Genomic DNA, 15,758 nt, shown 5'->3' on the forward strand with positions numbered 1-15,758 from the left:
CCTAATCTTACCCGGGGGCTATTTCTGGTAGACTTTTGATGGAGCCTTTTGTTTATACCTTGGTTCTATCTTATCTTACCTGCCCAGGTAGCTAGCCTACTTTTTCCCTTGGGGACCAGTAGTGGGAAACTTGAGTGGCCCAGAGTGAGCTAGCTGGCCAGCCTGAGCTCAAAATCCAGCCTTCTTGATTTGGATGCTCTAAGCAGGACTCAGTGAGGTCAGTTCGTGGAATGCGGCTGCTGTTTGCATTTGGGAGGCACAGAAGAGCTTCTAGTGGCAGCTGAGAATGCAGAGGCTCCAGGGCTGATAAACGTTGTAATTAACGTGCACATACCACCCTTTCATCTTCAAAGGCTTTCTTCGCATTAGCTAGTTATTCCTCCTGTCGCCACCACGAGTGAGGCATCACTTTTGTCTTCTCAGTCTACAGCTGAAGAAACTGATGGGGAGAAGGGACCCTTTGCCAGGAAGTCTGGCCCTTGTTCAAACACAGGAGATATCTGGATCCCAGCATCTAACTTCAAGTGGGTAAATGGGAAGACAGAATGGGAATGAATGCTAACAAAAGGCTCAAGTGACTAAACTCTGCCCTCTGGGCAATAGACTGCTTTTCTATTGTTCTAGAAGGAGATAGAGTCTATAGTATAGCTAGCTGGCCAGATTCTAGAATGGCTAAACTCCCAGAGGACTATACACACAACTCTCAGAAACATTAACAAAGAAAGTCTGCTGTTCTTCTACGGTGATGTCCATGTGATGCATGGGGGTCAAATCCTTCATACTGTGCCCATAGCAGACATCACTAATGGATCACAGCACTCTCTATACCTGAGCCAAGGTTTGACTTCTTAGCACAGCATTTTAGGAGGCCTCTAGGCAGTCAATGAGAAATGTTCCTTGAGCTAAAATCTATTTGTTATTGCCACAGTAGGTCTTGTTTGGGATTCATTTAAATTGCCACTCTCTAACCCAGGCAAAGTTGCCAAAGTTCTTTCTCACTGTTGGAGCTGGCCTGCTTCTGAACTCTGTCTAGCACTGTCTGAGAGGGTGATTCATGAGAACTTCTGAGTTTCTGGGGCAGAAAAATTGGGTCTTCTGCCAGTGGACAGTGCCACTGTTACTTGATTGCCTGGAATCTGTCCAACCTCATCTCTCACTGTTCTTAACATGAATTCTCTTATCCAAGCAGGCTGACCCCTCCCCCGGCCCCAGTCAAGCCATTCTTACTCCCCACTTAAAACTCCTGGCTCATGTTTTGCTCTTTTCTGGGTTTTTCTCTTCTCCCCTCTCTCTGTCCATCTTCTTTTCCACGTTCAACTCATCCTCAGATTCCCTGAAGCCTTCACATACAGTCGAGACGTCTGTTTTTCCTGATCTTCTGACACTTGGTTATGCTCTCTTGCATAATTCTTTCACCTGATTAACTTTACTTCCACCAAACGGTAAGCTCCCTGAGGACAGAAACTAGGTGTTCTGCTTTCCTCATTTCTGTCCACAGTGCTAATACATTTTAAGGAAATTTTAAATTGGTCAGTTTGTCACCATCTTATAACTGGAGAGACAGAGGCAACTAACAAGGGAAGGACCTTGCCCACAGTCACCCTGTGACTAAGAGGGAGAACCTCTCCTGGCTATGAGTGGATTCTCACTTCTAGAATACTGTGTCTCTATGATTAGCTGGAGAGACAGATGACTGAACCGTATCTGCAATAATCGAGGGCATTGCACAGGATGTGAGATCTGAGCACATCTGTGATTTTATTTCAACTAATGGTCAGTAGATTCCAGATGGGTATAAAGTGAGCACAAGAAGAAGAAGCTATGATCTGACCAAGGACATTCAGTGACGGATAGAATGCCAGAAACTAGCCTTATATGATAGCCTCTGACACACTTTGACAAACTCCTAAGTCATGCAATCTCTATGATTTCCATTTTTTCTTTCTTTTTCCTGACCAAGAATTTATCTGGTTTTAAGATGAAAAGAAATTTTTACTGGGGGTCTGGAGGACTCTCAGAAGAAGCAGAAATTCACCATCTCACAGGCCTACCTTGCTCAGTGCCTTGATTTGGGAGAAGATTATATATAATCTTTTGTTTTGTCTTGCTTTTTTTCCCCTAGATTCTCAGGCTACCCTAGTTGCTTAGGATACTAGTGCTCACCCTGTAAGTACTGCTTTGTCTGAATATTGTGATTAATTTTGTACCAACAAGTTGCAGGGATTGCTTGCGGAAAGCTGGCAAGTCCAAGGTGCTCATGAAACTCTGAGAGTGAAGGGAACAATTTTTCTCTCCTTTGGAGGTTGGATTTTCTGGCCATGTGAAGCAATGTTTTTTAAAGTACAATATAAAGAGTACAGTGTTCAGATCCTGCAGGTAATCCCAGGACTGACTTCCTGCAGTTTCAGTTGTGTGACTGGGACATGTTGCTAACTTCTCTGGCCAGAGCTTCTTCATCTGCTCGCCTTCCACATGGTCTAGAGGATTCTATGGAGTACTATGGGCAAAGCACTTTCTCCCTACGAGTCACTCTTGCCGAATGGAGTTAAAGTGTAATTGAGTCCATATGTTTATTTCTGGCATGGATTAATAATTCACTTTTGACATTTAATACAAATCAGGCATCAATTTTTTTTGACACTGCATTATGGTGGTTTTATGTTATTCTTTCCATTAGGTTTTATGAGGCTTAGGTGTTAGTAAGCCCACAGAGTGACGAATTTATAGAACATGAGTCTGGAAAGGACTTCACAGATCAACTAGAATCCAACTCTCATTTTACACGTGGAAAAATAGAGGTAAATAGGAGTGAAATACTTTGCTTAGCAGCACATAGTGAATCAGTAATAAAAAGAAGCTAAGATATAATAATCATTTCTATTCTTGGGGTACCTTCTATGAAATAAACATTTAGCTTTAGACATTATGTGCTAAGTATTGTTCCAGACACTTAACAAGTGCAACTGCCCAAGCTCATGCTGCTGTTAAGTGGCAAGAGTGGAATCAACTGGTGTGTGGGTCCCCCTGTCTTGTTCCATTGTCTTTATACCTTCTAAATGACTCTCCTCAAAGCCAGACCTCCTCATTTTCATTATACCACACCAAGCATCTGATTATATGGAGGTGATTTTTAGTCTGGGAGGTTTACAAACCATTGACTGAAAGAAACAACTACCCTTTTATTCCTCTGGCATGGTGACCAAAAAGCCAACAATTTTTCTCTGAGGATTGTTGAGAACATGACTTTAAGGTTTGGGGTCTTTTTATACACGAGGCCAGATTTGGAAGTAAAGGTGTAGACAAAGAGGCAGTCAGACCTATAGGAAATCCAGATCCCCATTCTACTGGACAAAATACAATGAGCTGTAAACTTTCCCTGCCTTGTGTTACATTTCAAACCTCAAGAAAGAACTCTTTAGACTGAAGAGAGTGCAGAGAACAGAAATTTCAAGGGGGGAAGGGGGTTGAGGATTGCTACAAGCAGCAATGGAGAAAAATGAAAGAAGATTTGTATAGACCAGAAAGAAAAAAAAATGAAGAAAAAGAATTAGACAGAACCCAGAAAAATCACGAAAAATAAGTAACAGAGATGGCTTTGCTAGCCAAGTCTAGAAACGTTATTAATTCAGTAAGCCATCCAAGTGTTTACTGAGTACTCACTATAATTGGGGAACTGTGCTGACTGCTCAGGGCTATTATGAATATGAAAATGTGTAGAGCGTTTGGGCTTTTCCCTAAGGAGCTTTTATGCTCACTGACAAAAGAGAAGAGATAGCCATTATACGCCATCCCTTAAACTTTCTCTTTTTAAATGGAGATGTGTTTGTGAGGTTTTTATGAATTTTCAGGGGGAACAATAGGAGAAAGTAAGTCACTTAAGGGAGTCTACAGGAATGTACCTGACCTCTAATGGTATTGTAAAGACAACTAGTCTCACCACAGAGGATCCACTGCAAAAACAAACTCCTTAACAGGAGATTTATTCCCCAAACTTTTATCCCCTCTGTGTGAGCAGCACTCTTGTGGGTTACCTGAATTCCCCTCCCCCTCTTGCAGGCTAATGTGGGCCCAGCAACTCACTGGTGGCTGCGGAGCTGACATCAGCTGGTTTCCTGCAAGATGGTGCTTAGTTAGCTCTGTTGGATTCTGGTTTTTGGACTGCACACATTCAGCAGAGGCAACATCTCTGATTGGCATATAGTAGGTACTCATTTAGAGCGTGCAAAGACTGGGGCTAGAGGCTTGGGCAGAAATGTCCTTCTAAGCCACAGGCAGCAGACCAGGTGTTGGATGCATGGAATTGTTTATTTCCCTGGCATCTTTTTTTTTCTTTTCTTTTTAGACTGAATTTCGCTCTTGTTGCCCAGGCTGGAGTGCAACGGCGTGATCTTGGCTCACCGCAACCTCCGCCTCCCGGGTTCAAGTGATTCTCCTGCCTCAGCCTCCCGAGTAGCTGAGATTACAGGCATGTGCCACCATGCCCAGTTAATTTTTTTGTATTTTTAGTAGAGATGGGGTTTCTCCTTGATGGTCAGGCTGGTCTCAAACTCCCGACCTCAGGTGATCAGCCTGCCTCAGCCTCCCAAAGTGCTGGGGTTACAGGCATGAGCCACCATGCCCGGCCCTCTCCCTGGCATCTTAATGTGCATAATGGTGAACACTTACAAAGGGGCTTTACTGTTACCGTGCTACTATCTTGGAAAGGAAGTGGAAAAAGATGCTGCCTAGTCCCATGATTGGTATGTGGGTCCTCCGAGAAGTCACTGCAGGCCTGTTTAAGTGTAAAGAGATACATTAAAATTGAAAAAAAAAATTCAAAAGTTGGGGGAAGGGGACTGGAATCTGGGATGAGTCCCCATTCCCAGGAAAAGGCCTGCGTCCCTTCCAGTGGACTGAACCAGATGTTCCCAGGGGGCCTTGCCTCCTCCCTTCCTGGATGGCTTTTTTCTCAGAGAGGGGTACCTGGAGGAAACTCTCTTGCTCCCTGATGGGATGGTCACATGCTGGGCCAAATAGAAGCCTGGTTGTCTGGTTTAGGCTAGGGCTGGAGAGAAGGGCTATAGCACACTTCCAGCTTTTGCCAAATTCCTTGTGCCCTGGATATGTACAACCCTACTCTTAACAGTCTCTTTTCTCAGAGTTTCCCTCCCTCCCTCATCCATTCTAGCCAGTAGAGAGAAGACCCTGGAACCAAGGGCCTGTAGGCTGAGGGCAAATATTTTGCTGCTATTTGATTAGCTCACTTCCCAGTCAAAGTTCTAGATGATGGAGAACCACTAATCAGCCACCTTCACCTTTCATCCAGGTGACAAATAATGAAGTGATAATGAACAAACAACTCAATTCACATCCCTTTCAGCCCTACCTTATCCTAATGAACAAACAACTGAATTCACATCCCTGTCAGTCCTACCCTATCCTCAACTTTCCATCACATAGAAGAGAGTAGAGCTTCTGTTCAGAGATCGGAATGAATGAGTCAACTCAGAATATGCATTGGAAGAAGTTTCCGTTACAACTTCCTCCTCCTTCATTTTTGCAGTTCTAGTGCCTTTCTCTGACATCATATTTAAAAGCTCTGTGGATGTTATGACCTCACCCACAACTAGATTCCCAAATGAAGTTTTTGAAAACAACTACAGTACTTCCAGGTACAATCGTCTGGATTTCTGGGGTGCCTCGACATCTTAATATATGAAGAGAAGCACTCTAATGTGGTGACAAAGAGCATAAACTCTGTAGCCAGACGTGAGTTTGAATCCCAGCGCCATCACTTATCAGCTGCACGGCCTTGGGCAAGTTACTTCAATTATCTGTGCCTCAGTTTCCTCATATGTAAAAGACAGATAATATCAGCACCAACTTCATGAGATCAGTGTTTGGATTAAACAAGGCAGTATATAGGAAACAATTAGAATGGCGCTGGTACATGATCAACACTCTGTGTTTGCTATTATTACTAATAGTGGTGAGAGTTCTCAGAAACATAGAACTTATGCAAAGATGCAAGCAGAAAAAGCATAAGAGCTCTCAGAAACAAATGAATTTTCAGGCACTGCCAAAGGAGACTTGCAATGCCACGACAGCAGATGCTCAAAATGACTGGTGTATGTGAATAATCTCTTCCCTAAACTCCAGAGTTTTGCAATTAACCTTTACTTTTAAAAGCTGAAGACCTGAAAGTTTTTGGGACCTGAGTTTTGCAAATCACCTCCTTGGTGACTCAGTCCCTCCCCACCCACCTGAGATCTGTCTGCCCACACTTGCACTTAGCAGGGACACTTGCCTCAGGAGGACACACCCAGGCAGCCAGTGCACCTCAAACTCGGGGAGATCTGGCTCTGCGAGTTTCCATTGTTCCCCACCCCCACAAGACCCACCCCCTCATTCTGTGTTTGTCTCCCTGTCTCTCAAGTCTAGCTGGGCAGACAATCTTCAGGAAAACAAAACCTGCCCCAGTTATGGGTAATTTCTGACATCACAAGCTCTGTAGAGAGGAGACATGGTTTGCCATTGCCAAAGTGGCTCCCTGTTGGATGTCAGGATTCCCTATGGATTTGCCCCTGAAGAAGCTACAGTAGTATCCGGCCAGACAACAGCTTGATAATTGCCCAAAGAGACCAACAGAGAAGGCAAGAATCTCCTGTGTAGTACTTCTACTTCTGTCCTCTGCCACCACCTTCCAGAAGCAGGTGTTGGGGCTGGAGGAGTGTGGGCCTCTCACCCAAGGATCTTAACCTCATATCAGTATCTCCAAAATAACTAGAACTCCAATCTGGCTGCTGCTGGGGTGTGTTCTTGTTTTGAGGCTTAAATTTGGGGTTGGTGTCTTCATCTCATTGGCTCCCACTCCCTTCTCAGCCCAACTATCTAGTAACCCTGTCTTTAGCCAGATGTCCCCAGCGGTCACAGCAGGCAGCCACCAAAGCCACAAACAAACAGATGAGTGAGCTCACTGTTTGGGGTAGACCAAACATGAGGCCTGTGGTGGGCAGTCAGTCAGCCAAGCGCCCTCCTCAGCCCTGTCCCGAGCAACACAGCCGTCACTACGGTTCTCACTTACACATAAATCTATTTGCACCTTAGCCATACTGACAGCATGCTTCCATATATATAGATAGCATGACTTATATTCTAGACATTCATTGAAGTTCAACAGTTATGTGTCAATACTACTGGGATCTGGGCCCACAAAAATGAATGTGACATGATCCTTGTTATCTGGGGACTCCCCCAGTGCTGCAGAAGATGGACAGGAGAAGATACATTGGAATTTGTTTTCTTGTGGTTATTTTCCCCTTTAAGGGGCATGAAAGTCTTTAGCATTCTTTGGCATCACCAATTCCCACCACACACATAGATCCATCAGGCACGTACTTACAGGCACACCTGCGATGTATATATGTCCACATCCAGCAAACAAGAATCAAACATGTGGCTTATCTTGGTACGTCACACAGTGGGGTGACTGAGCAATGGAGAGAGGAGGAATATGAAAGACTTATCTCCAAAGTACACATGTCCTGGATCAAACATTAATTTAATTGACACCATCCTAGTTAAGGAGTTGTAAAGATGTGAATTTCTTTATGCAAAAAGCATTTTTTTAAAAGTGTTTGACTTTCAATTACATGAAGTCATGTATTTATTTGTGGAAAAATATATAAACATTTAGTCAACATATACACTATACGTCAATTGGTAGAGTGTTTGCATATTTGAGATCCTGACTCTCCTGGAAAATCTGGAACACACAATGACTGTATCCATGCCAGACCAGACTCCAGAACCACAAACTTTAGAAAGCACCCCTTCTGGTTTACTCTGGCAAATTGGGCTTGCCTTCCAAACCCAGTTGGGCAGTCGTGGGGGCTGCACTTAAAAAAATTCAACCTGCTAAGTGAGTGAAAAGTGGGATTCAAATTTAAGGTAGAAGGTATCAACCTACCCTGCCATTCTAAAGAATGCCTGCAACCTTCCCATTAAAGCAGGGACACAAAGGAAGTTGAGTCATCGGCTTCTTGCTGTTCAAACCCCAGAATTTCTCTCTGAGGCAGAAAAAGATCCCCTTTGAAAACTACACAGTGCCTGGTAGCATCTGCCACGTGCTTCAGCTCATTCTTTCACAAGAACCACTTCCCTTTCAGGCTCTTGGCTGGAGTGAGCTAAAGTGAAGGTGCTGGGGAAACACAAGTGCAGTTACTCTCTTATCCCCAGCCCCAGCCCCAGCCCCAGCCAGGAGGCAGTGCTGGGGAGGCCCAGGTGATCTCCAACCACCTCCTCTCCATCAGTGGACCCCAGCCTTGAAGCATCTGACACTGCAGGTGGATCCAAAACCTCACTTGGGTGGCCATGTGTCACCTAGAGCCACACACTGGGTTTCAGTTCAAGACCCATGTCAGCTTCCTGCCAGGGGTCACACAACCTACTAATGAGATGTGAGGAGTGGGTCTCTGGGTCAGTGCATGTGAAATGCTTGCCAGGTCAGAGTGAGCGCTCCTGTAGTGCTGCTTTCCTAATATTCAGGCAGAGGGCATTGCCCTAACTTGTCTCGTAGACAAGCAACCACCTCTCCCTTTATTCCAAGCCTGCAAATGAGAGCATGTCTGGGAGGGCAGCTGGACTCTGATAAGGGAAGTGACTTATTTTAGTTACAAATAACTTGGTTGGCATTTCTGATATCTGTGGCCAAACCTGGGGAGACAGGCCAGGGCAGGACAGCCAAGAGTCCACAGCCTGCCGGGGGTGGAGAGAGAAGCCACCCATGCAACGCTTTACTTATGCTAGCCACAGGAGACAGGGAGTGTGGGAGAGCCACGCACAGTTTTCAAAGTCCTCCAGACACGTAATGAATTGAAGGAGCATAAGCACTGGAGTCTAACATAGGAGGATGTTAGATGGCAGGGAAATCCCAACTCCACCACTGGACCCTGGGGCAAGTCATGCCATCTCCACAAGTCTCGATCTCTTTATCTAGAAAATGTAGTTAAGAGAGTGCTAGGTGTATAGGGCTGTTGGGAGGCTTAGATAAGATATCCTGTGCTACCCCCTGGCTTCATGTCTAGCATAGAGTCAGTGCTCCCTGAGTGGCATTTCCTAGGGACTCAGGACTTAGGGCCCTGGTTTACATAGGACCATATGGTACCATAGCAGAGTGTCAGGCTTTTGAAACTTCGGTGCTCCTAACCATCTAGTGATGTTCCAAGAGGTGCTAGAAGCCCCAGGACAATACAGAGAATCTTTCTCAAACACCAACGCTGCTATATGGTCAAAAATATATGTCATGATTATTGCATTAAATTCAAATTGGGTATATTGTAGAGTAATATATAAAATTGTAATGACTGTGTAAGGTAGTATTTAAGGCGTGAAACAAATGTTGTTACCCCAGTAGATCACACCCTCCCCGCCCAGTGCAGGGGTTGGGGTTGAGGCTCCCACAGTCCTCATGATAGAGGTATATGACAGACCAGTGAAAAATGCCCTGCCCTAATATCTTAACAAGTCTCAGAGAGGGGAAGTCACTAGTCCCTCTCTTTCAGGTTTTCTAAATGATCCTTAGAGTTCCCATCTCTGAGTCTATGACAATGAGTCAGGAAATAGTTTCTGAATGAATGGAAGGGAATCTGTCATAAACTAAGAATTCCATGCTGTCCAGCATCCCCTCCTTTGTGGGGCAGTTTGGGAAAAAACAAACGGAACATTTTCCTTCTGGCTGCCAGCCTCCCACACATGGACTTGTCACCATGCCTTTGCAGGAAGTAGATGTCCAATGTGTGAATGGGGAATACCTCAATTAATCAATGCTAGCCGCCACAGAGATGAAGCTTTGCCTCTTTGCTTCTTCACATGGGAAAACACAGCCAAAGTTCTAACTCCCCGCAAGGGGCGGAGTCTCTAATGCTCAATTAGAGAGAAAAGAGCAGAAAGGTATGTGCCAGCCCCAAGCCCCAGGACTCTCAGACGTTCACCTCTTTCTCAACACCAGGCATGCAATTCCCAAGCAAACAGCCCCTCGCCCACAGAGAAAAGGAGATGCATGTGAATGAAGGACTCATCCCTGCTGGCCTCCACCAAGGGTCACTTTCTTCCTCCTACACAGGACCCCTAATTCAAGATATCTGTTCCCCAACTCAGAGTTTCTGGGTCCAATGTCACTTAACTACATTTGGCCATTTCTCCACTTTTTGCTTTCCCATACAAAGACTGGATCCCCTTCTCTTCCCGAAAGCCTTGCTCCTTTCCAAAGTTTCCTCTTGGTTGTCCAGAGTCCACCACTCCCCAGAATGGGGCAACAAGAGCTCCTTTCCTTCCCCCTTCCTCCTTCTCCCTCCCGCCACCCACCCCATGCCCAGCCCCAAGCCCTGTGACAAAGTCATGTCTCCTTTCCAAGTCTCAGTTCCTGCCAAACAACTTTACAAGCACATGAAAGTGAGGGCCGGGGCAGTTATTGCTACTGGCACTTCATTGTGCTTCCTCTAAATGATGCTGCACAAAGGGGCCGTGGAAACTCGGGGCAGGAGGGAGCCTGCCGGTCTCTGGGAGAACCTCAAGGGTTAGGACGTGCCAAATATTTGGAGGTGGGGCCCTTTAGAAGAATCAGGGAGACAAGTTGGAAGGAGTCAGGAGTCAGAATGCCCAAAGACAAAGCAGAAGATGGCACTGGTAGGTAACATACAAATAAACTTCCCTAGAGGCCATAGGGAAACCACCAGGGCCCTCTTCTCTGAGGCCAGGCCCAGGGCTCTCCCTGATCTCCAACTTGACTCTTCTCTCCCATCCTGAGTGTTTCCACTTTTCAAGGGCTTATTTGAACTCCAGTCCCTTTTGGAACTTTCCCTAAGGCCTAGAGTCCACCAAAATCCTTTCCTCCTTGAATCTTTTCCAAGTTTGTCCATCTTATACAGTCTAACATATTCTAAGCCTAGGCTTTGGAGCTCAGTGGAGCTGGGTTTCCATCCAGCACTGCTCCTGGCTATGTGAATGCCAGCAAGTCACTTAACCTCTCTAAGCATCAGTTTTCCTCCTGTCAAACAGGCCTGATAACAGGAAACTTCTTACTAGGCCATTGTGAGGGGAGAATGAGATAACACATGGAAAGGATTTAACATAATGCCTGGCACAGTGAAAATATACAGTACATGGTAGCTAGTGCTGTATTGCTTTTTTTAACAGAGTCATGCTCTGTCACCCAGGCTGGAGTGCAATGGCATAATCTTGGCTCACTGCAACCTTAGCCTCCTGGGTTCAAGCAATTCTCCCGCCTCGGCGTCCCAAGGAGCTGGGACTACAGGTTTGCAGCACCACACCCTGCTAATTTTTGTATTTTTTGTAAGATGGGGTTTCACCATGTTGGCCAAGGCTGGTCTCGAACTCCTGACCTCAGGAAATTTGCTGCCTCAGCCTCCCAAAGTCCCGGAATTAGAGGCATGAGCCACCATGACCGGCTGTGTTATTGCTGTCATTCTTATTACTATTTCAGCTTCAGTAGTATAAATCCTAGATCCCCAAGTCCCCACCTAGTAATGACCTCCTACTCACACAGAAAGGGAGATGCATGTGCACAAAGAACTCATCCTGTCTAGCCTCTACCTAGGGTCACTTTCTTCCTACTGCCGAAAGTAGGAAGATACAGAAAGCAGAAAGTAATTCAAGATAAGTTATACTGGGTACTCAATCTAAAGTAACCAGGTGGGACTGCGTTTCACTTTCTCAGTACCCCCGTGGAACTGGGTTAATAAATATTTGCTGAGTAGAATTTACTGCATGCAGGTTGAGCTGTCTTAATGACCCAGCTGGCACTTCTTAAGAGAAAAATTAATTTTGGCCAGCAATAAGCGAATTGGCCGTGTAATTAGCTGTACATATATAGACAAAGAAAGAGAATGCTTGGAATTGAGCCGTGCTAGAATACACCTTACACGCAGCCCCTCCCCTTCATAGCACTGACCCTGTTGGGATGAGATACTGGAGTCCTAGCCCCAGTGTCCCTGATGTCGCCCTGGTATCAAGGCTCTTCTCTCTGCTCTGAGGCTGCCAGGCAGGGAATATGAGCCACCTTACTGTTGAGATTTCCCCCACACTGATTGGCAGAAGCAGGAGGTAGCAAGGACCAAGCAGCTGGTCCAGTGGTTGCCTCTCCTATTCATGCTCCCTGTCCCAGGCTGGAATCTCATGGAGACCCAAGACTTCACCGCAGAGCTGGTTCAGGCTTCCACAGCGCTAAGGTGGCAGTGGCAGTGCGGACTGTAAGCTTTGGAACAATGCTCAGTGGGTAGTTGGGAGAACCCAGGACCCCTTTCTGGAAAACCCATTGCCAGCCAGTCTCACACTTGCAATTGTGACCCCTTCTGTGACCACCTTGGTAACAGCCATTCGCCCTTTTCTAGCCCCAGTTCCTGCCCCGCCTAGCTCTGCCCTGCCTAGACACAGCCCGGTGGGGCTTGACGAGCCCTTGGGCACAGGAGCCTGTTAGTCCAGACACTGCGCGCATCCAGGAGAACGGTTACTTTCTGCCATGTGCTCCAGCTCTAGCGACCTCGCCCAAAACTGCGTGCCGGCAGCCTGCCCAACAAACTTTCTTCTCTTTCTCTTTTTCTTTCAACCAAACGGTGCTTCCACAGACACATTCTCCAACGTAAAGTTTAGCGCAATCCCAGCCCTGCTTTCCGATGCCCAATGCACTTCGCAGGCAACTCACTTGACTCCAGTCCCCCAGGGCCGACTCAGCCGGAGGGGCTACCTCGGGGTCCGCGCTGCGCACCCCGCACCCATCTTGCTGCCCAGGATGCGGCGGGCACTCACCGATCTGCGCCAGGCTCAGCTGCAAGAGGCAGAGTCCCCAGGCTGCGTACCACCAAAACTTGTCCATGGTGTCCAGAGAGAACGGAGGGCGCGGGGGAAAGGGGCTGGAGGATCCCTGAGCGCGGGGCAGGGGCCGGTGGAGGACGGGACGAGGATGGCGGACCGAACCTGGCAGAGGCTGGGGTCCGCTGGGCAATGAGGCTGCCTCGGAAGTTGGCTGCAGTTTTTATTCGAGGTTTAAACGGTGACCTAAGACGGAGGGAGGGAGCGAGCGAAGGACACACCCAAGCGAGGGGGGCTGTGACTAAGCAGCCGTCAGAGGTTTAAAGAAGTAGCAGCCCTCCTGGGCGGGCCCCTCTGCCTCCGCCCCGTGCTCTGCTGAGGCTGTAAATAATCGGGGCTTCCGTGGACGTGGGTCGGGGAACCTGGAGTGTCGCGGGGTGCTTGTGCCTCCGAACCCCACCGGCCCCTGCGACCCGGGACGCACTGGCTTTCTTCTCCCGCTGGCCCCGCGACATCAGGACAGAGGATGACTGCATTATAAAAGCTTGCACCGTTGGGTTCAGCCTTTGGCCTCTCTTTTCCCGCTAAATTTCTCTTTGAATCCGGCTGGAGAAAGATCTCTGGGTTACACAGGTAGTTGGATGTCCTGGGAGAGGAGCTGGAGACAGGGCGAGGTCTTGCCCTGGGTGGCACAGTGCCTCCATGCCCACAGTGGGGAGTGAGGGGTGGGGAGTTGGTGAATCTTCCAGGTGGAAAGAGGGAGAGCTCATTCTTTTCCCCCTCAAAAACAAGTGAAGTCCACATGGCTTGAATAAGTTTTTGCTTCTTGGCAGAACGGCTCAGGGAAAGCTACTGATGGCCGGTCATAGGGCTGGCATTTGGCTCGGCTAACCCATGTGTTCAAGCCAGTGGGTGTGGGCACCTCTCTCCACACACATGCTCATTCATCTTCCTAAATACCCTTCCATCCACCCATCCATCTATCCACCCATCTTTCCTTATGTCTTTCCAGGACTCTCGCATCCATGCATCCTCTTGTCCATCCACTAACCACTTAGGTCCATCCATCATCCCATTCATTCATTAATTCTTTCAGCCACACATCTTTTAATTTATTCATACACCTATTCTTCTATTCATCTTCCCATACAACTTCTCAATCATCATTCCACACTTCCTTTTTCACATCTCTTCATAAACCCACAACCATCCACCATCCTCTTCTCCACCCATCCACCCACATATCTGTTTATTGATATATCCACTCATTTCCCATCTGTCCATGATCAACATATCCACCTGTCATTTTATCCATTCTCTCATCCACCCATACATTCATCTATTATTTTTTGCCCCCATTATCCTCCTTTCTGTGTAAACATTAATTCATTTTCTCCCACCTCTTCTACCCAGCAGATCTTAAAGAGAGGAAGAGATTGTAATATTCTTCAGGGGAAGCCTTTTGAGATTGAAATATCATACTTTGAATGATAACTCTATGTCTACCTATAATACACTATGGTTTAATGTTTGGAAATCAAACACAGTATTTATTTTTCATGTGAACTACTAAAAGTAAATCTGCAAGGACTTCTTGCCTGGTGAGTTGCACAGAAAATGAAAGTCATTATCAGTGGCTGTGGCAAGACTGAAGGAACCATGCCAGAACTTCCGAGGGAAGGTAAGATTTTATTTATTTCAAGAAATTGAAAAGTTGAGAGAAATGCACCCAACTATCCACCTATGCATTCATTCGTCAAACATGTAATGAGTGTTGTGGGGTATCAAGGTAAACGAGACCTGGCGCTATCTCCAGGGCCTTCACCCTCTGGTAGGGAAACTAACTCACAAGCAGGCCTTTACCATGCAAGGTGAAATATGTTGCAAAATATGTGTGTTCAGGGTGCTACCGTTCCTAGAGAAGGGAGTCACACTGTGTCCTGGAGAACACCAGTCTTCACAGGGGAAGTGATATTTGAGGCAGACCTCAAAGGAGGAGGAGGAATTCTTCAGATGAAACTACAGGGACAAGTCATTCATAGGTGGTACTGTGTAATGATGAACAGCCTGGATTCAGGAGTCAGAACACCTAGATCCAAACCCTATTTTGACTGCTTCTTAGTCGTGTGACATTGACTAACGCAATTAGCTGAATTTTCTCAAGTATAAAATGGGCTTAATAATAGTATCTATGTACTCCATAGAATTGATGAGGATTAAATGACTCAAAAGCCCTGCATATATTAAGCACTAGATTTATGTATATATATGCATGTAGTAAGCACTTTAAATAAGTGTTTGCTGTCATTACTAAAAGCAAAATTATGTTTGAGCATAGAAAAGTGAAAGAACATGGCTTGTCCAGAGAATACAGAACAATGTCAGCTGATCTGAACATAGATCAGATGAAGGGGCTGGGGGAAGATAGCAGACATGAGGTTACAGGTGTGGGGAGTACAGGGTGTAAGCTATGCCAGGGAGTTTGAACTTGATCCTGTAGGAAATAAGGAGCCAATGTACATAGTTAAAATTATTATCATTATTATGTTAAAATACGCATAAGATAAAATTTACCGTTTCCCCCTTTTAGAAGCGTATATATCCGTGGCATGTAGTACCTTAACAGTATTGTGCAACCACCACCATTGTCTAGTCCAGTGCAAACTTTTCTGTTTGACTAAAGACTACTCCTCTTGCATTTTCAGGAAGAGTGTTTGGGACTGAAAAATCCTTGTCTGGATCTAGTCCTCAGCCACTCAGAAGCTGGCACGCCATGACTCAAAGAGCTGCCAGTCTGGAATGAAGACAGTGCCCCGAAACTCCCACCTGAAGAGCCGGTGCTTAGAAAATGCTGCCAGTCCGCAGGAAAAAGTTGTTGCTGCTGCTGTCTGCGACCAAGAGGACACTTTATTTCTTGAAACAACTGGGGGCAAACTGACTCCCAGATAAGA

At 46.3% G+C, this 15,758-nt stretch overlaps 1 protein-coding gene across 7 annotated transcripts in view; it reads right to left on the reverse strand.

The window, feature by feature from the left end:
- The window catches only part of CD44 (CD44 molecule (Indian blood group)), a 91,877-nt gene extending 78,363 nt beyond the window's left edge, over positions 1-13,514 (reverse strand). For all 7 annotated transcript variants that reach the window (XM_011965525.1, XM_011965524.1, XM_011965523.1 and 4 more), the window contains exon 1: positions 12,805-13,514. In XM_011965525.1, the coding sequence (XP_011820915.1) occupies positions 12,805-12,871 (67 nt within the window). In that variant the 5' untranslated portion in view covers positions 12,872-13,514. The remainder of the gene's footprint in view (positions 1-12,804) is intronic.
- Between the last annotated feature and the right edge of the window lie 2,244 nt (positions 13,515-15,758).

The sequence above is a fragment of the Mandrillus leucophaeus genome, unplaced genomic scaffold (genome assembly GCF_000951045.1).
Source record: "Mandrillus leucophaeus isolate KB7577 unplaced genomic scaffold, Mleu.le_1.0 Scaffold73, whole genome shotgun sequence".
Taxonomy (NCBI): domain Eukaryota; kingdom Metazoa; phylum Chordata; class Mammalia; order Primates; family Cercopithecidae; genus Mandrillus; species Mandrillus leucophaeus.